The following is a 22,015-nucleotide window of genomic DNA, read 5'->3' as shown; positions in this document are numbered from 1 at the left end:
TACAAGAACAATATTACAGTTAACCATTTTGTTCGAAAAGGACAATTAATGATCCTAACTATCTGCTCCCTTACCTTCCACAATAAGTTTAAGTGTCTTTCTTTTCTGCAACCCTTCAACCTCCTGTAGAGTAGTTGCGCAGATGTAGTTTCCAGCATCTTGATACTGAAGACTTGAAAATGACGGACTTGTTTGCATTCTGGTATTGTCCTGATAAAGTAAGGAGTTGGTCTCTGAATTCTAACTCAGAATACATTAAACTCTAAATTACAAATGTGAATACTATCAACAGAATTTTTCACATGCTTTGGCACAGTAGAGCCTCACTCTTAAAGCGTTCCCCCATTAATAACTACATTTGAATAGCTGACAGCAACATAACAGCATGAAAAGTGGAAACTACTGGAGGTTTATAAAAGCCACCTCCCTTCTTCTTGAAAGACTGCACTTTCAAATCAAGGGCATAGAGGCGTTCAATTGTTAGTTCTGAGCTTTTCTAGTGGGCTAGACGAAAACAGGAGTGGTACAAGCTGTTTGAGACACAGACAACTCTCTTCTAGGAACCAGGCTTATGAGATCAACATATGCTACCGAACAACCATCAGGTATCATTAATTTTAGTTTCCAGCAGTTTAGGTTTAATTTAAACCCACCATCTATGACATCTACCTTTTTCACCAGCCACCGAACACCAGTTGCTAACATCCCATCTCTCAACCTGCCTTGCCCTTTTATTATGTTTATTAGAACCCAGACCAAGCTTGCGTCTGAGAAAACGATTAATGAATCCAAATTCCTCCAAACGGGCTTTCCTTCTTAGAGTGATCTGATTCTCAAAGGGTCTTGTATAAACCATTTCAACAAGTTACATTTGTTTTACACCAGGCATTACTTCTCTCTATTTGAAGACTGAGCTGATAATTACAGTAACTGATTTTCAGTCATCAACTTGAGTCAGTAGCTCTCATCATTTTAGCAATATGTGCAAGACTCATTTTAACAATATTCTTAAAAAAGCCCTTTTGGAATGTCACCCTTCCAAAACACTGAAGTAGCAGCAGTAATATGAAGAGGTGACCACCCAGATGAAGCGTGAAGTAGATTAATTTCTGACCTTTATCCAGAACACAGTTGCATTTCTACTGGAGGAAATAGTGCATGACACAGGCAGGGCCTCTCCGATCTGTTTTGTGACTTCTCCGCTAGGAGTAAGCTGCAAATCCAAATCTGGGGTAGAAAGAACATTTGTCAAAAGTTCATCTCAGAATGCCTGGCCAATTTCAAAGGCTTGCCAAGGAAAGAAAATACGACTAATTGCACTCATTAAATTCAAGATTTCAGTTCCTCAATAAATATCTAAATCCATTTTACAAGTGAGAGAGGAGAGAGAATTATTCGAAAATAGGCACCGCAGAACATTCATGTTTTTACTGTAATTACAGGCTAAAAGGAAAAGCAAAAATTCACTAATCACCAGACAAATGGATACATTTTTTTTCACCTCGTACTGCTGAAAGAATGACAGAGGAGGTACAAGAAGCTAAAGGAGTACTTCACATAGCAGTATGTGCATCTTGAAAGGGGGAGCACAGACTGCTGCGAGGGTAGCTTGCTACGGGCCAAGTAGGAACGTATCTTCATGGGAGGGCTGGTGAAGGCAGGGACAGATTAACCTAAACGGTAAGCGTGGAGAAGAGGATAGGAGGACAGGGGGTAACTTTCTCGAACCTGATAAAACAAGTTGATTTTTATCCTCAGCATCTGGAGAGGATGAGGACGGTCAATACAGGCTGCGTGAGACACGATACTGACCAAAGGGGCAAGGGGTATGAATTATAGGGTTGGGGGTCCACATACGAGGCCCTTCGATTTATTTGTTTTCATTTGTAACTTGAAGAGCCATTTCTGTGTAGCTCAGAGTGCAAGCTTTGCCTGACCTGTTTTGGCTCCAGAGAAATTGCAGAGTCAGTGATAGCCATGTTTGAAACAAGGCAGGGGGAGAGCCAGTAACAGAAAGGCCAGGAAGCACTGCTCTAGATTTTTTCCTGCTATATGGATTTGGTGGGCTAGCTATTTCTTTAAAAAAAAAAAAAAAAAATCCTACACTGAAAGAAAAGCAGAGTTTGCCAAGCCAAACCTCTATTTTGCTTCCCTTCTCACAGTGCCTTGCTTGTGAGCCAAGTTGCCTGGTCGAATGACTATCACAGACGCACACACAGACTCCAATGGCAAGCACACGTGATTTCATCATGAATATAGTACTTGCTGGAAAAGGGCTGCAAGACATCCTTTTGGCTTTTAAGCAGAGTTTAAAAAAAGCTTGAAGCAAAATCACAGTTTGTAGGGGAAATGGAAAATAGTGAGTTTTCCTTAACAAAACAGTGAACTTGGCTACTGGCTTCATTCCGTGGTTGCCCTGGGAACACCATTATAATTAAAGGCAGAACTTCAGGGAACAACTAGGGTCTATCCAGTACTATTAGTCTGCATTATTATCTGTGATATGAGTCTAATGCCTAATCCGAGAGGTCACAAGAACGGTACTTTCATTCGTGCACGAGTAAAGCAACTTACCAAAGTAAAGAACTTACCGAAAAGACAAAATGCCATTTTGTTTCTGTATTCCTATGGAGATTTCTCCCCCTGCCTCCCCAAACTAGTAAACGCAACCAAACTTAAAAGATTCTCCAGATCTTACCATTGCATCCACAAGGAAAAAAAAATAAATTTAAAAAACCCCACAAGACTCAGCCAGAGAGGATCTGTATATAGATTCAGATGGTGCATGGGATGTGTTTCTTCGTGCTCTGTTATTCTTGAGCACACACTACCATGGCAGAGGGGTGGCTGAAGAAAAAGCTAAGAATTTTTATTTTTTTTTTTCCTCACAGTGACTCTCCTTCAATATCTACTTAAACCTTTTGTTCCTTGAGGCATGACAGCACCTCAAACCCAAGGGATCACCGAAGAGCAGCCAGGAGGGCTTCTTCTCTCATACACCACAGGAAGCAGAAACTTATTAATTTTTTGGCCTTCATCTCAGGCAAGACTGACACTGCGCCCAGAGTAATCCTTCAACCCCGTCTTCCTCCCAGGTAGCATGTCTGCATCCCCCACCCCACCTTTTTTGTGGTATAACTGAGACTGCAATCCCTCTCCCACAGCGGTCTTGGTTGCTATAGAACTTCAGGAAAATTTACGGTGCGCGAGATGAACTGCATAGCTCAGAGCAGTACTTGTAAGGTGATTTATGAGGCAAGTATAGAATTAAGCTACTATTTAGCACAAGATTCCCTCAAGGAAGTCTCCATAGAGCAATTTGATTTGGATTAATATTCTGCCAGTTTATCTGTAGGGTACACAAAGAAATGTGATGTAGATAGTTTTACCTCTTAACTTATATGCTCCATTAGTAAATAATATTTTCGTGGTACAGAAGCATGAGGAGAAAATATTTCTTGCATACAGAAGACGGTCAAAATTCATTTTCCTTGCCATTGAAAGAAAAACTTTGTTGCAAGAATTTTCCATACACTTCCCATTTGGCTTTGAAATGTTCTTCATAAGCAAACTTCTCATCAGGCACCATTTTCAATATATGCTAGCTCTTAATGTGGTCTCACTTGAAGTCTTCCATTGATTTCAGTGCTGTCTTTGTAGCACGGGGAAGAGGCAAACAGTGCATTCTGCATGTATTACCACATCACGTGAGAGAGGTATGGAATTAATGTGGGGAAGACTGGAGCAAGCATTTCAGTTTTGAAACTCTATTGAACATATAGGACAGGCTCCCGACATTTAAAGGAGGCCTCTGATGGAATACTGTGCTACAACTGGGGAAAACTATGCACAGAACTTGCCTGTAGTCTGAACTCCCCAAATATACTAGCAGACAACCAGAAACTTTTCCTAGCATACTGAGAACAGAATATTTTTCCATGCGACACTCAAAAGGTGATTTCCCTTGTATTTTCAATGCGTCTGTAAGCACAAGAAAAGACTACAAAAAAATACCTATGGAGAAACACAAATGGTAAATCTCTAAAATTTACTGGAAGGTTTGCCAATCTGTTTCCCCGGAAAACACATTTTAGCAGAAAGAAAAGCACCACTGAGAGGAAGTTCCAGAGCCCTACTCCGTACTGGGCTGTATGTGCAGAAACAAGTCTAGCAAGAGAGAAAGAAAAACGACCGTGGGTGGAAAGTCACCTGCTTCTTTGTAGCTGAGGGAAGGTCCACCCGTCCTCTATTGCTAGGTGCTTTCCTTACCTCGTGCACTGCTTCTAGAGCAGTTTAAGTGGTTGTAAACAGGTTCTGACACAGGCCCCTCCTTTCTCCTTCCTGGCCCCTGCCAGTTTTGCTCACCTGATCCTGGTCAAACTCACTCAAGGCACGGAGCTGGCAGAAAATGAACAGCCTAGTGTAAAAAACACCAAACCCTCAACATAAATCCTGTTCTGTTGCTCCCTCTGTTGAGGGACAAATCACGCCAACCACAAACACTCAGTTCTGCCGGACTTTAAGCCGGGACCTTGCAGCACCGATCCTGCACCTGCTCTGAGGTGCAAGAGCCCAGTTCGTCCCTTATGTTCTGTGGGTAAGGAAGAGACTCAATCTTCCCCTCTCAACTTGGTTTATATATTTATAAATATATATATATTTATATAAATAAAGTATATCCCTAAACATCATGGGTAACTCAGGTGCTTTAACGTCAATTTTCAGCTGCCTATGACTCTCATAATTTACATTCATCTTGGGAAAAAAAAAAAAAAAAAGGTTGGTATTGAGCCAGACTATTTTGCTACAAAAATATTTAAGGACTACAATGTGCTAATGTATTTTCATACCAGCAAGAAGCTTTCCCTATGTAGACACTGAAAGGAACCAGTGTAATTATAACGCTTAATAAAATCTGTTTGGGGAAAAAGCACTACAGTTGAAATATAACAAATTACTTTAAATAGATTCACAGGTTTAAACTAAAATTATTATATTGCCTGGGTTTTGTTGTGTGGTTCTGGTTTGTTTTTTTTTTTAAGTGAAAGTAAAAAAAACATAATCTAAAGTGTCAAGATCAGATGTGAGGAAAACAAAGAGCCCTGCCTCAGACTGAAGGCTTTTTCAGTGCAACAGCATAGACAGGAATATTCATCCATATGTGAAAAGGTAAGCAATAAAGCAAAAGATGGAGAAAAAGTAGGATTTGATAGGCGTTAATTAGTAGTATTTGAAGAACAAAAAACATCATGGAGGCATGAAAAAAATAATCTGAAGTTCTAACACCAAAAATATATATGTACATTAGAAGGAGAAAGCACTAAAAACTCGTAGGTTACGCTGGAAAATTAATATAAAGTAAGTAATTGAAAGATGGAGGATATTATAAAGCCTCTATGAGTTTTATGACTTTTTCAGGGGAGTTCTCCTCCCAAGAAAACATGCTGCAGAAATGCTTTAGACCAGCATAAGGCCAGACACTGAAGTAAATTAAAGACAGGGCATGGCCCGGGCATTTCTGGAATTACGGAACTATTCCAGGCCACTGTGCCTCACTGAAGCAAAGGCTTTATTGGAGACAGAGGTATTTAAGAAAAACAAAACAAAACGAACCCTAAGTGAAGTGAGGCAGCAGGGTACTAGATTGTACCTAAAATTTCTGAGTACCTGCACTAGTTGCCAACACTGGAAAGACTTCTGTCAAGAAAACACGTGCTTCTCTCGTGTAGTAAAGCTCTTCTGACACGCAGACAAAATAGCAGAGAGAGGAAAACTGGCTTGTTGTAAATAACTTGGAGCTGAGGAAGTAATTCTTTAGAGTAACTATTTATGGAAGTACAAGTAGACATGCAATTCAGCAGCAGTAAAATTAAGGAGCCAGTTATACCACAGCAAACTATCAGTAAGCTACCTTTGATACTGGGCAGCTAGTGGCAATAGTACAGAGTTCTCTTGGGATCTTACATACCCCGACTCTCAGAAAAGAGAAGGGGTGGGCAGCAAAACAGCAGACAACATTATTAAATGCAAAATATTCATTAAATGGAATAGTGTAATTATTCATGTATAGATATCTCCTGCGTGCATTGTATGTCTTCCAAGAAAAACAAACAAACAAAAACCACGTATACAAACATGAAGCTTCTTTTTATGTAAAGTATAACTACTGTGGAAGTCTTAAAACTTCATTATCCATCATGCCCCTCTGAACCTGTAAACTATTAAAGGTATTTATGCTACGGGGAAGACTGCGGATCACCAGTGTTTCCAGGGGAAACCTAGTACCACTGGCCCTGAGTCTCATTTCACAGCCTGTGATAGTATAGCAAAGTTTGAATGAGTTCCTGCTTGTTTTCTCACCCAAACAGATTAAAAGCAACCATTGAAAAGCAACCATAGCTTCAATGGTTCAACCAGTTCAATGGCTGCTTTTAAAGTGCCCCTCATAAAGAGTGAGTAAACACCCCAGTATCCAGCTAAAGAAACTTTACTGAGTTCTGTAGCTCTCATGATTCCGGGAAAGGTGAAAAAAGCAACTCGCCCTATGTGAACATAATGAATTCCCAAGTCTCTTCTCCAGACTCCTTACATGTTAACCTCATTGAGGTAAGATGAAAGGATATTAGACTAATGTGAATTTGACTGTGAAGCATGACCTTCAGAGATACCACTGTGGGCCAGCTTGTGTGTTTGAGCACATTCTAAAGATGGAGCAGAATAATTTGCCATATATATGTTCACGAGTGAAACAAAAAATACCAGAATTTTCACTGTATGTGACAGTGTAAGAGTATCACACGCTATACAAAAGTTCCATGAAGTGAATCTGTATCTAAGCCGATATATTGAGAAAGTTAAGGTTTTCAAAACAAAATACTTTAGAAAAAGTTAAAAAAAAAAAGAAAAAAAAGAAAAGAAAAAGAAAAAAAATTAAAAAAAAAAGACCCAACACTGCCTTCGTAGAAGGCGCAAGACAGGTTTGTATCCTAACTCATAGTACAAAATGCTATGACTTACAGTGCACAGTGATGGTGGTCGAGTCCATCATGCTTTTGTCAATCAGAGAGCACTTGTATTCTCCTGTGGCATTTCGTCTCACATCTGTCATTGAGTAAGTATCCGAGCTTCTTATACCTTCTGTTTCTCCCTGTGGATGGAAAACAAAACATTTATTGTATATGGGCCTGCTAAAAGCATTCGTTTTTGTTGAGGCTTTTTTTTATTATAAGGATGGTGAAATACTCCAAAATACGTAGACACTGCATCACTGAAGTGTTACCTATTAATAACACTAAGGTTTTTTTCCTGCATGACACCATAGTTTTAAAAAACATGTACAATTGAAAGCTTACTCTTTTAACTGAATGACTAACTTATTTTAAGAGGACATTAAAATACAAAATTTGAAAGTTTAGCAGAAAGAAAAAGGGAAGAAAACAAAAGACTGAAACAGTCTAAGAGTGTTGCAGAACAGCAGCAAAAAAATGTATTTCTAAATCTGTATCTGAAATGATACATTTGGTTTAACAAAAATTATGAAATGAAGCGTACTGCACTTTTAAACAGCACGAGCAAACCTTGCTCTATCCACATCATGGTATGGAGCCTGTTAGGGTCTACGCTACTTTATATGCGGTTATCTACAGAAATCGTTGTTTTGAATTAGCCAGCAAGTGTTGCCTTCTGCCTGTCCAGTTCGCCAATTTTCACCTGATTGCAAATGACTGACTTAGATCAGTTCTGAAACAAGCATGGAATGAAACCCTAATTTGTATCTCTGAATCCAGAAAGATTTACGATACACGTAAATCTTCCAAAGAAACCACTGATTCCACCTCTCCTTGAGAGAAAGCACTAGTGTCGGGTAGCAGGGAGACGGAAGATAAGGCAAAGCCGGGCGTTTCGCTCACTCACTGTGGTGGTGGAGCAAGGAGAGATACCATAAACTTTTTCCCTGGCACACAGTGAGTTCCGAGGACGGCTCACTGAATCTAGCTGGCTGTTCTGAGATAAGAGGACTTCAGCTCCTAGCTTCCCTTGCTGCTCTTCAGCAATTCAACCATGCCAGCAGTCCAAAGGAGAGGAGGATTATGTTCAAAGGGCAACGTGCAGTTTTTGAAATAGCTGAAAGCATGTCACTGCTTTTGGCCTCTCTCAACATCAACTCTGCTCACTACTGCAGTAGGAACAAAAAAGGGGATATAAAATAGGAGAGAGAAGCAGGAGACAGGAAGCAGAACTAGGACTCTTAGAATATAAAGCCGCATCTGTCTGTGGATTTCACCAACAGTAATTGTATCAAAGCCTTTATTTTTCTCAATCTGCATCTTATGCATTTGACAAATTTGTTCTACGCTTTCTCCTGTGCTGTCGCACTTGTTCTTTCTTGTGTTATTATGCCACCAAACAATTAATTAACTAAAGAAAAAAAATTGCATAGAGATTCATCTGTGAAAGTCTAAAAAAAGAGCTGAATTAATTTCCTGTACTTTCACTGCTGGATCTTTGGCTTTTATGACAACAGATAAGGTGATCTTACTCAAGGTGCTAAACCCCCTTTGTCAAAACTGCTTCTTATCGAAATATCTGATAACAGGAAATGAAGCTTAGCAATTTTTAGTAGGTCCAAACCCCAAAAAACTTTAAGCGGGTGGAGGAAGAAAGAGGATTTTGTCCCCAATATTTTGCCAAGTCAGGTGAGGCATTTTCAGAGTCTGATAGTACAGTCGATGCCTATCTTCCATTTTAGTTGCATCGAATTCCTTCCTTCATTTGTTCTAAAATCACGTATACTCGGACATGCAGCAATGGCTGTAGGAAGGGACGATACAGAATATTTCACGACGCAGTGACAGCGAGGCAGGACTTACTGGAATATAAAACAGGAACTCCTGCGGAGGAGGGTTGCCGTTTCCCGAGCACTTCAGAGTGATGTTATCGCCTTCTTTAATGGTACTACTTTGTGGCAGCACTTGAATAGTCACCTTCTCTGTTGGATCTGTGAAAGTAATGTACACATTTAATAGCTTCTGAAAAAAAACCACACAGTAACATTATGCATACGATATTCATGGCCGAAGAGTATGAGATTTTGTCATCAAGCAGGTAAAGGTATTTGCACGTATAGATCCTCTTATAAGAAAAAAAAATAAAGTTAATCACACTTTCTGTATTTTTGCCAATGAAGCAAGTGCAAAGAAGCCATATGATATAAAATTCACTTTTCTTCAACAAAATACCAGTAACTGAAACCATAACGATTACAACTATGTCATGTGCTTAAAAGAAAAAAATCCTTGATCAGTATGAACAGTTTCATGATGCGATTTCATTATGAGGGATTAACTTGTCCTCTGTAAAGCTCGCTGTTTGGAGGACTCCAGCAATCAGAAAAACAACTGAAGCTCTCAACGCCTTGTGTTAGTACTAGATAATAGCCTTCTTACATTAAAAAGAAAGAAATATGAACTAAGCGACTATGTTCAGCCTATTCTATATGCTGATCACAACGGGCTTTCAGAAAGATGAATTTAGTGAACATAATAGGACCCTTAACGTAGTCAACAGGACTGTAAATGTAACATACTTCTGTCATGTTCAGTGAAGTTGAACTACAACTTACATTTTACTTTGGTAATTTTTTAAGGCAAAGACAGAGCATACTTTAATAGGCGCTATTCTTTCTAAGTATAATTTTTCAAAACCAAAGTAAAATGAAAAAAATTAAAGGAAATAATATGGGCAGATAACACTCACTGTTTTAATTTCAACGAATAAATAAAATTCTACCAAAGATGCCAGTCTTGCATTAAGACACAGTACAGTGCACCTTATTAGACACTAAAAAAATCTACAAGGCAGAGAAACCCTTGCCTGACAGTTGATTTTGGGTGTTTAGTGAAGCGTGTGCTCTACAGTCCTTCCGACCCTTAAGGCATTAATCACGTCTATCTTCTGCTATGGGATTTCTCAGTAAGAGGCCTCTTGATGACTGGGCGCCCTAACACAGCATCTCGCTCCTCGTCATAGAAGGAGGGGAACCAGGCTTCAAAAAGCCACATCCTCCCTCCTTCAGATGCAACAGCCTCGGCTCCATTCCATGTCCTAACAGCTTCCGTCTCAGTACCTTCAATGCTGAAGCGCAGCTTTGCCTGCTTAGGAGAGGGAAGTCCAGCATCGCTGCTGGTGTGGAATGCGACACATGTGATGAAGTAGTGGGCCAGGAATCACATGCACGCCTCTTGAGGGCTGCTGGGCCAAAACCCCCAGTTTCGGGGGCTGTCTGGTAAGCCAGCCCGCTGCAGAACCTTCTCTCTCCTTCTGTCAAGTTTATGTGAAAAAGTTATCATAAAGGATGTCTAGATATACGCTGGAATTGCTTAGGCTTTGTCTCAATACTGAAAAGGGATGAACTATAATGAGAAAGACTTTAGGACTTTAGTTTGGAACAGGTTTTCCAACAGAGATGAACAGAACTGGATTAAAAATGGACACAGTTAAACAAGTATGACATTCTTGCAAACCACCAGTCTTTCCTGGAGGAATATCTTACCTTTCTATCTATTGCAATCGACCAGGAGCAAATTTTTAATTTCATTCTCTAAATTGGAAAAGAAAAACAAATCTACAGAAGTAAAGCGCAAAAGACCAAGTAAGTTGTTTTCTAAGCTGAACAGGTCACCCTTCTGAGGAAGACGCAACCTGATGACAGGAAGACACAGTGTTCAGCGCAATGCTGAGCGCTGCTTAGCATGAGTAATGTGCTCCCCTGCTTTCACTAATAAACAGGAGCAACGCGGTGAAGGTACATATTGCGGCTCAGTGGCACGTATCCCGGGCCTGGCCCATCATACCTTGTGCTTTCGTAAACCCGAGACTCCGTATCTGCTTTCTGCAAGAGCAAAAGTCTGGGAGCCAGCACCAAAAGGCAGTTATTTAGTAAAGGAATGCTTCTATCCCAGACCTGCCATGGCCACAACTGACATCATTCTGCATAATTTCAAGAAAAATACCAATGCTGGAAGCAGCATGATTATAAAGCGCCTTTGAGTCTAATCTGTTACGTAAAGGAGTTTATCCATAACGAGACAGACGCTTAACAACAGGGTATTATTGGAAAGTTTGCCTGACAAGTAATATCTTTTTACACTGATTAATGCCGAGCAGAGCCCAACACAACTGGAGCCGAGATAATTTAGATACCATCTAACCGTTCAGCTCCGGGAGTTCTCTTGTATTACTCACGTTATTTTCAGTACCTTGCTTGCTACAGCTGCAAGCCAGAGCCCATGGTTAAGTACTATTAACTGCTGCTAGCTGAGCTAAGTTATTCATTTCCAACTAGCACCCACCTCGGCAGGAGCTAATTCACTCTTCTTCTTATACCAGGTTGCAGTGGCTGGCTGCCTCCAAGACGTCAGCTAGTTATTAAGCACTTGAGTACTAGAGACTGTACTAACCCAGAGCTAAAAATGACAGTAAAACTTTTCTTAAATCCTGATTGAACAAGTCTTTAAGAAAATCCTGTGCAGGCATAGTTCGAAGGATGCTCTCCCCATTTCTTTATGATAAATGGGTAACTTGCAAGGAATCTCTAGATACCAGAATGAACTGTAAGTCTATATGATTTTTTTCTACTTGCTTCAGAGATGCAAAACACGATGGTTTTGACAGTCAATCTGAAAAAAAAAAAAGGCCGAAAGACTTCTATTTCTAATACTGTTTCTTAGATATAGAGTCTGCTATTGTTTTTCATCTGCATTACATCTGGGTCATAAAAATAGCATTTATTGAAAAAGAAACTAATTAGGGTCTCTGAACCAAATTAAAAAACAAAACCAAATCAGACATGTCATTATCATCAACTAACATCAGTCAAGAAATCCATCTGTTGAAGCTTTGGACATCTATTAATAAAGAGTTTCAAAAATTCATTTGGAGATGCATTTCAGCAGAATAAGGAATTGAAGTTACAGCAAATAAGACTACTCAGAAAGGAAACTGGGTAACCCCATACTCTAAAGCCAAAGTAAGTTGATACTTGAGGCCTCTTCAGTACTGAGGGTGTACCTGCCTCTCACTGTTGGCTAATTAGCAGTACAATGATAGTACCCATCTCCGGAGGAAGAACTATCTTAATTAAATTGTGTGTTACTAGACCAGGATTAAAAGAATGAGTCTAGCAAACACGAAATCTTTAATACGGAGTACATGTGATATCTGGTGCGGTGACTATTCTGCAGTGCTGTGCAGCCTTCTTTTTCCTTCGCATTTCCTTCCTAATGGCAAGTGCACATAGTACATCATCACAGGAATCTGCAAGAGCCTCATCCTCACCAGATGAAGTAGCTTAATGCATTACAGTGGTGGGGAAACGGGGACAGCAGAGCATCTCTTGGCAAGTAACAGCAACAAGGGCTTTCTGGTCATTACAATTCTGTGACGTTACTGTGAACATCTGCCATTCACAGCATCAGCTATTCACGGTCATGGGGCTCCACAGACAATAGAAAAAAACCCAGTGAAATTTGGTACCCAACTTTAAAACAAAAACAAAACCTAAAAAAAAATCTCTAACTTTAAAGTGATGGGATTGGTGTCTGCAGGCTTGAAATCTCTCTGTTATTTCAAAGGATAACCATTACTATCCCAGAGGTTTTCTTCTCCATTAGTTCTGCCAGTTGTCATTCTGGAGAAACAGCTGGTGAAAAGGCGACCTTAATTTACTATGGTTTCTCCAGGTGAAACCACAAAGCAACTGCTCCAATGTCTGATTTGATTTGATTTGATTTCACCAAGCTCAAAACTGATGCCTTATTCTGCTGCTCAATAAACTTTACATGTGAAGAAGAAGCAACTAATCATCTAAGTAGAACATACCCTACCACTTTGTTTTCAAGGCAATGGAGCACACCTGCTGGCTGCAGAAATCCCATCTGCATTACTAATTAATTCCCTTTGTATTCAGCTGGATTACAGAGTTGTTACACAGTGTACACTAAGGCCCTATTAGATGTCTGGACTATATACTTAGACCCCCTAATTTCCAGAACAAGGACTTTTCTTTTATATGTTGAGTTGTTACCTGAAGTGTCAAGAAAGATAACACCTGACTGGGCATCTTGCCTATCTCCTGTTCCTCTTAATTCTGCTACGACCTGCTGCCTTCTACAGTCCTTCAGAAGTGTCATTTTACAAGACTTTGAAACACCCCTTCCACTTTCTCTAACCGCTGCCACTCTTTCTGACCTTTCCTTGCCAACTGCCTGTTTTCTTTACTCAAAGGAGAATTACAATTTCCACATTGGTCAGTAACACGGTAAGGGAATGGCTTTAAGACTTTGGCCAGCTGGAAGTAATTATTTCTACAAATTCTGTACTACCAATATATCCAATATTCAAACGTTACATTTTAAATGTAAAAATCAGCATCTTACTGCTGTAGAGAAGCAACTGTATTTTTTGCAAGGTAGTCTGCCACCTTTAGCTGTTTGGTGCTGACTCTGCAAAAATGAAAAACATTTGAGTACACTAAAAACTAAATTGTATATTTATTGCATATTTCAGGGGGCACAGAGAGTCACTCGAATCAACCACTCTAACTTCTGTAAAAGTTCTGGAAAGCCCATTTCACTGCAACTTTTTGTGGTTGCCACTTTCCTTTTGTCAATGCAATCTCAATATTCAACATTCTACTGTTAGAAAGAAATCAATCTCGGGTAAATCTGAAGATAAGTAAAAATTACAGACAATGTACTTGGACCTTCTTGCTGCTCACCAGCTTTGGAGAAACCATCTTGACAGCCAAGCAGCAGCGTCTCTGTAATTTTGTAAACTATCTCTGATTTTGCTTTTTTCCCCCAAGGTGGACATTGTACAGCAATAGATACTTACAGTGAACATCGAAGACAACTGGTTCAGACTGTATTGTTTTCTGGCCAGATGGTCCATAATATGTCACAACGCAAGAAAACTTGGCATTTGCATCTTCCTTTGTTGGCATGTACTGAAGAGATGATGCCATGGTGAAGAGTCCAGTTGATTTGTTCGCAATCTTTTGCAAATTTATGACCACAACTGAAAAGGAAATACTGTTTCAGTGTCACACAGACAGAATTTACAACCTTCTTCCTACATTTTGTTGCCTGCTCTGTATTTGTTATAAGGCTGCAAAGATGCAAGCAACATGACAAATTACCCAAGAGACTGTACAAACAGGTTTCCTCTAGTATTGCCGCTGATGTATACCAGAAACATTTTATCAACAACATGCTCCTAACATACTGTACATTTTAAATAAAATAAAAAAACCTAGAACACCTAATTGCAAACGGGTGTTGCAGAATAAAGGCCTCAAAAATGACAGCAAAACCAGCTTTTAGGATCACATTCATACCTTAATTTTGTAAGCACTGTCTATTTTATAGAAGGTAAAATACTGTGGTCTGATCAGCCTGTCAAAATCAAAGTTGAAAGGGAGAATAAAAAAAAATTGTTCCTCCTAAATATCCTGGAAAATAAATACTCGTTTAAGGAGATGGCGCAAAACACAATATTGGACAGGTGTGAAACTCAAGACTAGCTTTGTAATAGCATTAACAAAGGCAACCCTCCGCCCCGTGATGTGGTTTTAAAAGTGGAACTGAAAGAGAGATTATATGGCTTAGCTTGGGTGCTCTGAAAGGCCTAGAAGTCTCCTTCCAGTTTCATCTTTCCGTATGAGTAGTCTTCCTCAAAGGAACAGTACATCAGACTAAAGCAGAGCAACTCTTACAAGCACAGGTCTTCATGCCTAGACCTGTCTGCGGATTCAGGGACATTGCCCATTACTGAAACGTACCTTCTTCCACGGGCTGCAGAACTCTCCCGTTTTTGTACCACGTAACATTGCCTTCGGGATAACTATCTCTTGCAACGCACTCCCCAAGCTGCAAGACAGAGAGGAATTAGCCACTGTTTTTCTCCACTATGTTTTAACACAATTCTATCTTCGCTTATGCTGCTTTGGGTAAAGATTTCTAGGAAGCTCAAATGCTTGGCCCCAACCGTTTTTTTTTTTTTTTTTTTTTTTGTTTGTTTGTTTTTTAAAATAGGACAAATCCCATCAGTGAAGCTTAAGTACAATTTGGAAGAGGGGTCAGGCGTGGGTCTAAGATCAGCAGAAAGAGGCAGAGGTAATACAGCAGTGGCAAGGGAACTGCTCTGCGCTCAGCCGGGCTATAGACCACCATCCCTCGCAGGCAGGTGTGCACGCACGCGCCCTCTCTGAGCCTCAACCCATCACCTCCCTCCGTCTTGACTCTAAAGGGACTTCAGGCAGCCGTCAGCCACGTAACTTTGAGGGAGACTGCTGCTCTTACCATTTGTAGCTTCTCAGTTTCTAAGAAGTCTGCTTGATGTAAGATTTCTGGTTGAGAGGGTTGCTCTAAAACATAAACAGGATAAAAGTACTAGTGAAGGGAGCACAAACAGCTGTTTGAAAAACAAGAAGTTACTAAAAGGTCCATGGACTTTGAGACTAAACAGAACAACCTGACCTGGTCTAGTGTTACCTATGCTTTTTAAAAGAAAAAAAAAAAAAAAAAAAAAAAAAAAAGAGAGAGATACTTCTACCTCAATATTAGCAAATGGATTAAAAAGAAAAAACCATCACCTTAAATTTTGTCATACCTTCTATAACGAATGTCATGCATTCTGGTAATATATATTTTAGCCAGGCAGACTAGTTCAGCACCTGGGAGGAGAGAACCTGATCTGATCTATCTGGTTTATATCATCCGTGCGCTGGAGAAGGAACCAGTGGTACAGATACTATAGCAACAGAAAAGCAGCTTTACTGTGGGTATTACTGTAGCTGAGCTGTAACATTATAAAGGAACAAATTCAATCTAATCATTCTTCTAATGTTTATTTTTCCTAACTGGGATTGTTACATTTAAGAAATTCAGATGATAGAGATAAGTGTAATTACTTTAACTGATTCTGAGTTAGTTATGACACTCTTAAAAAAAATAAACTTCTTCTTCAGTGCCAGTATGTCTTTTATTTACTTTTATTATGGTAGATGGACCTCTTACCTTGCCAAAGTGGAGGATCTATCAGTGTTTCCATCATAAAAAACTACTTTCTAGAGACTATATAACTTGTCTGTTAAAATAGTTTGGCCTGAAGCCTGGAATGCAAATTTTTATCTCCAAAAGAAACAGTTTTCCCCACAATTTTAAAAGAAGAGGGGAAGAGCGAAGGGGGAGGGGGGGGGGGGGGGGGGGGGCGGGAATCAATGTTTATACAGCCAAAGAAAGACTCCACACCCTAGCTATACCACTTAAATAAGCATACATATTATACACGTGTACAGACTGAACATCCTTAACCATGTCAACTTACAGACCCTTCTTCTCAACTCAAGCTCCCTATGAAATAACGTATGTATGTCAGTAGTCCCAGCTCAATGTGAACTTTATGCCACCTTGCCAAAATCTCTACACAGTGATGAAGTTACTAACGTGCAGGTGTACTGCTCCTGCTGTCGCAAAGATAGCAAGCCTACGTGTTTCCGTAATAACCCATTCGCTCTGTGTGTGTGCGCACGCGTGTGCGTACGTGTGTTTGTGCGCACACAGATGCACAGATATTCTTCGCTTGGAAGACTACGCCAGCGTGGAACAAGGAGAGCTCAAAAGGGAAATGAAAGGCAATAAAAGAAGCTATTCATTGGAGGTTTCCAAACAACTTTGCTTGTGGCAAAAATCAAAAACAAACAAAAGAAACAGTCAAAGCTATACATCAAAACCATCACAATTTCTTCAAAGGGCTAATAAAGATATTTTTTTTCTTCAAAGACAGATGCATGTTTATGTCTCTCTTGTTAGTTTTCAAGGAAAAAGGGTAACCTATTTTCTGTAAGAACCTGACAAGGACAAAACATTTTCATGTCAATTCAAGCAAATGAGGTTTTACAAGACCATTAACAGGCCTTCTGGTTCAGATTTTCGGGTCCCATAAACAGGCACAGTTGGCTGCCTGTCACAGTCACCAGCTGACCAAACCACAAACCACAACACCGTCCCCCACGTGGGCTTTGCTTCCTTTCACCTCTCATCTCCCCCAGGACTGGTTTGAGACCTACTCTGTGCTTTGGACGCCCCCCGCGGGAAGGGGAGGACCTCCTGCTGGGTGGCCCCTGCGCGGCTCTCCCTGTTTTGAATGCTCTGGTGACCGAGCAGGTGCTCCTGTTGAGAAGCCACCACCTGCTCCCCCGGAGCAGCCTCCGGAAGGGAACGCCGGCTGCCAGATCCCCACAGCCGCAGCACCTGCGCCAAGGTAATTCACCACAAAAAGAGTTATTTGGCCCTGACCAGCTCAGCATCCGAAGCGAGGAGAAATTTCAAACTTGGCAGCAGCACAGCCCACTTTGGTGGGTTTGCAACTTCAGCACACTGCTTCTCTCTCGGCTTAAGAGCTTGCCAGATTACTTTGCAACTCTGTATAGGCCCTATAATAGAGGGGAAAAGAGCTCGCTGCCTGCAAAAGCCAAGCATCGCTGTAGCAGGACAGCAGCTCACGCCTGCCGGGCTGCGCCGCTTTGGAAACCGGCCATTTAATTCCAGAAAAAAAATGCTGACAGGATCCATCTGGAAAGCGGGCAGAGTTTGTTTGAGTAGTCCAGCGAGTGAGACTAGCAGGTGGTACCTGTGCAATGAGCCATTTCAGCTCGTTAGTTCTGAGTTAATCAGGTAGCACAGCTGAGGACATGACAAGCGGCAGTGAAACGCGGCTTCAGTCACGACTTCTGGGATACAGCTGAGTTTCAGGTACACAAGACTTTGGGTTTATGAGGGTTCACGCTGCTGCAGCCTGGCTCTGTATCTGTGATTCAGTGAGTTAGAAACTCTACTGCTTAAAGAAATGAAGCTTGCAGGCTACTCTTAACCCTTTCGTCATTAGAACAAGCAAGCAAGCAAGCAAGCAAGCACAAAAAATGAACCCCCCCAAAAGCAGACTCAAGAAAGCTAAATGCAAAGAAACGTTACGAGAACACTAAATAAAGTTGTGAACTCAAAATGAAAAACTGCAAAGGTAATTTCTTCTCGCAGTGCTGAGTCGGCCATATTACATGCGTGGCATCCTCTATTCTTATCTTCCTTAGTAAATAGAAGCTTTCTCTATTAGTATTAATGCATACAATAAAACATACAAGCTGTGCTCCACGGCTGAGTTAGCATTGTGTTAATATTTAGTACGGTACACAGTAATTCAAGCAGTTAGCATTTTGTTTCGCCATATACTACTGTCTCATCTACATATTTACTGCTGTGCAGTAAGTAAACATGATAATTCTTTATCATTTCCTTTGAAGCGCTGTGTTTACTGTGTGTGCTGAGCACAATCCTCCCTGTTGTCATTAATTCCATTGTTCTTGCCGTCAAATGGAAAGCGAAACGAGGGAAAGGAATTACCGTTGACTCCTCATCTAGCTTCAAACTCATGTATGCCACTGACAAACTTCTGCCTAGACAACACCGACGACTCCCTGACACCCTCTCCCCGAGAGAAGAGTAAGGGTGCCCTTCCAAAACATGAATTCACGTTTTCCAAGCAGAAGCGTGAGCTGTTGGGAACCGCCCATCCCTGCAAGTAGCGCGTTCCCACAACGGAGGCTTACTTCGACTGTGTAAATCTGCACCTGAAGAGCAACAAAGGCCAAACAAAGCCATATAAAAACACGAAGCCGAGGAAGACACCCGCTGCAGTCACAGGGCAGCATTTACAAACACTAACCGCGGCCTCGGCCGACCTGCGCCCCTAAAAGGAGTGACAAGCTGAGTCAGGGTCTGGGGGAGATTACACGTCTGCTCTGAAGCAGCGCCAGGATTGTCCACGCTCTTGTGCGAGCTCAGAGCAGGACTGCGCCTCGGAGCACCGGGGTTCGCGCTGCGCATCAGCCTTGCGATCAGCTGGCAGCGCTATCAAATATGAATAAGCTTTGCCGTGCTCTAAACCAGAACTGCAGGCTGGTCTTCCTCCCGATAGTTCAGCAGGGCACAAAATAAGCGTTTGGGGCTAGCGACTCGTTTTCCAGCCTCTCGTTTGCTCGCTCGCTCGCAGTTCATACCGTTGCGTACGAGTTGCTCGGAGCTGGTTTAAACCTCTTCACTGATCTAATCCTGTGGAACGCACACAGTTAATGCTTCCCTCCTGCAGAAAAATTCGCTCCGAGAACAAATGGAAAATAATCAGTGCTAATTTTACATTTTGCATTTCCAAGGCCAAATGACATCACATAAGTGAGTCATTATCAAAGCCTAAAATTCTCTTTGAGCCAGCACTTATCATGAATAAACTGCAAGTGCAGGCAGTCCTGTTACGTAAATGCCACCAGTAGATTACATTTTTGAAAGCTGCAGAAATTTGCTAGTCTTAGTGATTTACTCAGCCAAACTTACTTTCTTGGCTTTAATCTTTCCCTTAAACAAAAGTTTCCATAATTTACGATTCAGATGCTGATGAATGTTAACGGTAGTAACAACTAGATTTACTTACTGAAGACTTTGACTATCGTTGGCTCTTCGGAAACATCGTCTTCTGTAACTAGCATACATACAAATCTCTTTTCATCACTGATTCTTGCATTCTTGATGGATAATGTATAGTTTTCTGAGAGACTCAACCTGTCTTTGTAGTCTGGTACATCATCATACTGTACATTTTTTTTTGTTGATGATCTGAAGGCAATAAATACTGGAGATCCATTTGGCATTTCCTATAATAAAAGGATAAACACCTCTATTTTTGCATAAACACTCACTTAGAAGTTCCTGAAGATCTGCAATTGGTACAAACCCATAATTTAAAAAAATCTGAAAACTACATCAGATGGCTTTTTTCCTGATTAATTTCTGCTGTACAAGCAAGAAATTCGGGGTAATGCGACAGCTATTTTAAGATTGCCACGGTACACATTAAGAATATCAACAGTAGAAATAATTTCAATCCTTTGGCTCAATCTCAGCATACCATAGGGCTTTCTCTGATGAAGGCTGGTGGTTCTGGCACCACCTGCCTCTGTGTGTATGCAAAAGTATTTGAAATAGCAGCATTCGGGAGCTAGGTTCAAAAGCTTCAGTTGCCTTTTTTTTTTTTCCATGATTGTTTTACATATTCATATTGTTTGTCTGGGATATTCAGACTTCATTCCAAATGCAGGATTTAATCAGGCATAACCGCCTATTTTATTCTAAATTAGTTTTTAGCTTTTTTTTTTTCTTCTTTGTTTTTAAAGGATCCAAGAGCTTGTGGCACAGGAATATACATACAATCAAATATTGTTATTTATGCATCTCAGGATAATCTGCAAAATATTACTTTCTAGACACCCTGCTTATATTAATAAATATGCAGTTGCCACCCTAAGAAGGAATACAAAGTTGACAGCCTTGCACAAACCTGCCATATCAAAAATTTACTTTTATGAGCCAGAAAGGTTCAGGCTGAGTTCTGCAGGATTTCATAGCCCCTCTCCCCCGAGCAGGGACAGACAGTGTCTGCCTTTAAACAGAGCGAGGTGAAAGGCTGACTCCATCTTTATGTTCGGTATTGTGCCGGGGGCTGGAAGAGGTTTTCATTCCCTTTTATCCCTTGCACCTTGCAGCACTGATGCGAGTAGTGTTCCCAGCACAATACCTCAGCTTGACTGCAGAGCCCACAAAAGCATGACGATGCTGTGACAGGAGATGAGCGGTGTCAGAGTCGGGCAGGGAGCAGGAGGCAACAGCTCTTGTGAAGTTTAAATTCCCTTATAGCCTTTCTCCCTCTCCCACTTTCAACTCTCGGATTACTATAGACGTCTGTCACACAGGAAAGAAAGCTTTGCCTTGACTCGATACATGCAAAGTTGGCTGTCCAGTGCAAACAAGCTCTTAACTCCGTAAGCCTACCTAGCGCAGGTAGATGCTGAAGGGAGCAACTCCTGCTCCTGCCACGGTGCAAGTCTCCCAGTACCCCAAGCTCTCACCAGTAACCCAAACTGGTACTCCTAAGGCAGCAGAGCAGAAAACAAGAGTTCCTCCTTCTTCCAGTGAAATAACCACCTGACCAAAAAAAACCACTAAACCAGCCCTCCCCCTGTTAAAAACAAGCGTTGCCATGCTGGGAGCTGCCCTGGGAGAACGGGTATCGCTTTCACTCGGTTGTGTGTGCTCTGTAAACAGTTTCATACGCTTGGAACTGGATGGGCTTTTTTCACGTTGGGTTTCATGTCCCTTTCCATTCAGACGAGACTATAACATCTCCATTTGCTTCCTGGTACTTGTCTGAGATGAGCAATCCAAACGCACTGGAAAGAGATAATGCATTTCTTTTTCTCCAAATAGCCTCGCATCTTCATACAGATGGATTTATATGAACCAGTTTTACTGTCACTTTTAGGGACAAGTTCTCCACAGATTTCTGACTTCATTTCCCAAAATGTGTTTGCAGAGCAGGAACTCTTGAGTGGATGAGAGCTTCAAAAGCTGCAAACTTCCAGCTACAAGGGAAGGAGCCAGGGGGATTACAGAACATCCCCAAGTGGCAGACCAGTCTGCTGTAAAATAGGCCACTGGATGCCATTTAAAAAGAGAACGCTACATAATTTCAAATCCACTGTCAGAGTAGAAATCACCTGCTATTGCTGGTAACATTTTGGTTTGAGCATGAGAGGAGATTTAGATGAACTTCACAGAAAAGACGAAAACCAGTTGTCCCGATGCCAGGCTGAGAAGCTGAAAGGTTTCATTCTCCTGGCACTTTTTTCCACGTATGCTTCCAGGTTTCACTCGACTTTGATACACTTATTCTTCTTTTGGCTTGGGATACCGATCACATACAGAAGCAGCGCATCCTACGGTGTTCCTACTGCAGGCTGACCGAGACGACCAAGAGACCACCCGTGTTTTTGCGGTGCACTTACGTCTCTGTGTGCCAGAAATGGCAGAGTGAAACCATCAGCGACTCTACTAGGGCCGGCGCTGCCCTC

At 41.2% G+C, this 22,015-nt stretch overlaps 1 protein-coding gene across 1 annotated transcript in view; it reads right to left on the bottom strand.

Annotated features, from left to right (window-relative positions):
• ALCAM (activated leukocyte cell adhesion molecule) overlaps positions 1-22,015 on the bottom strand; it is a gene marked incomplete at its 5' end in the record, with an annotated part of 121,789 nt that overhangs the window by 12,081 nt on the left and 87,693 nt on the right. The window contains 8 exons of the mRNA XM_082485768.1: positions 75-210; positions 1,115-1,227; positions 7,018-7,147; positions 8,871-8,998; positions 13,894-14,076; positions 14,840-14,927; positions 15,360-15,424; positions 19,543-19,762. Of these exons, the coding sequence (XP_082341894.1) occupies positions 75-210; positions 1,115-1,227; positions 7,018-7,147; positions 8,871-8,998; positions 13,894-14,076; positions 14,840-14,927; positions 15,360-15,424; positions 19,543-19,762 (1,063 nt within the window). The remainder of the gene's footprint in view (positions 1-74; positions 211-1,114; positions 1,228-7,017; positions 7,148-8,870; positions 8,999-13,893; positions 14,077-14,839; positions 14,928-15,359; positions 15,425-19,542; positions 19,763-22,015) is intronic.

Source organism: Vanellus vanellus (genome assembly GCF_965231255.1).
Source record: "Vanellus vanellus genome assembly, chromosome: 1".
NCBI classification, from domain to species: domain Eukaryota; kingdom Metazoa; phylum Chordata; class Aves; order Charadriiformes; family Charadriidae; genus Vanellus; species Vanellus vanellus.
The sequence above is the reverse complement of the archived record's forward strand: the minus strand, read 5'-3'. Positions and strand labels throughout refer to the sequence as shown.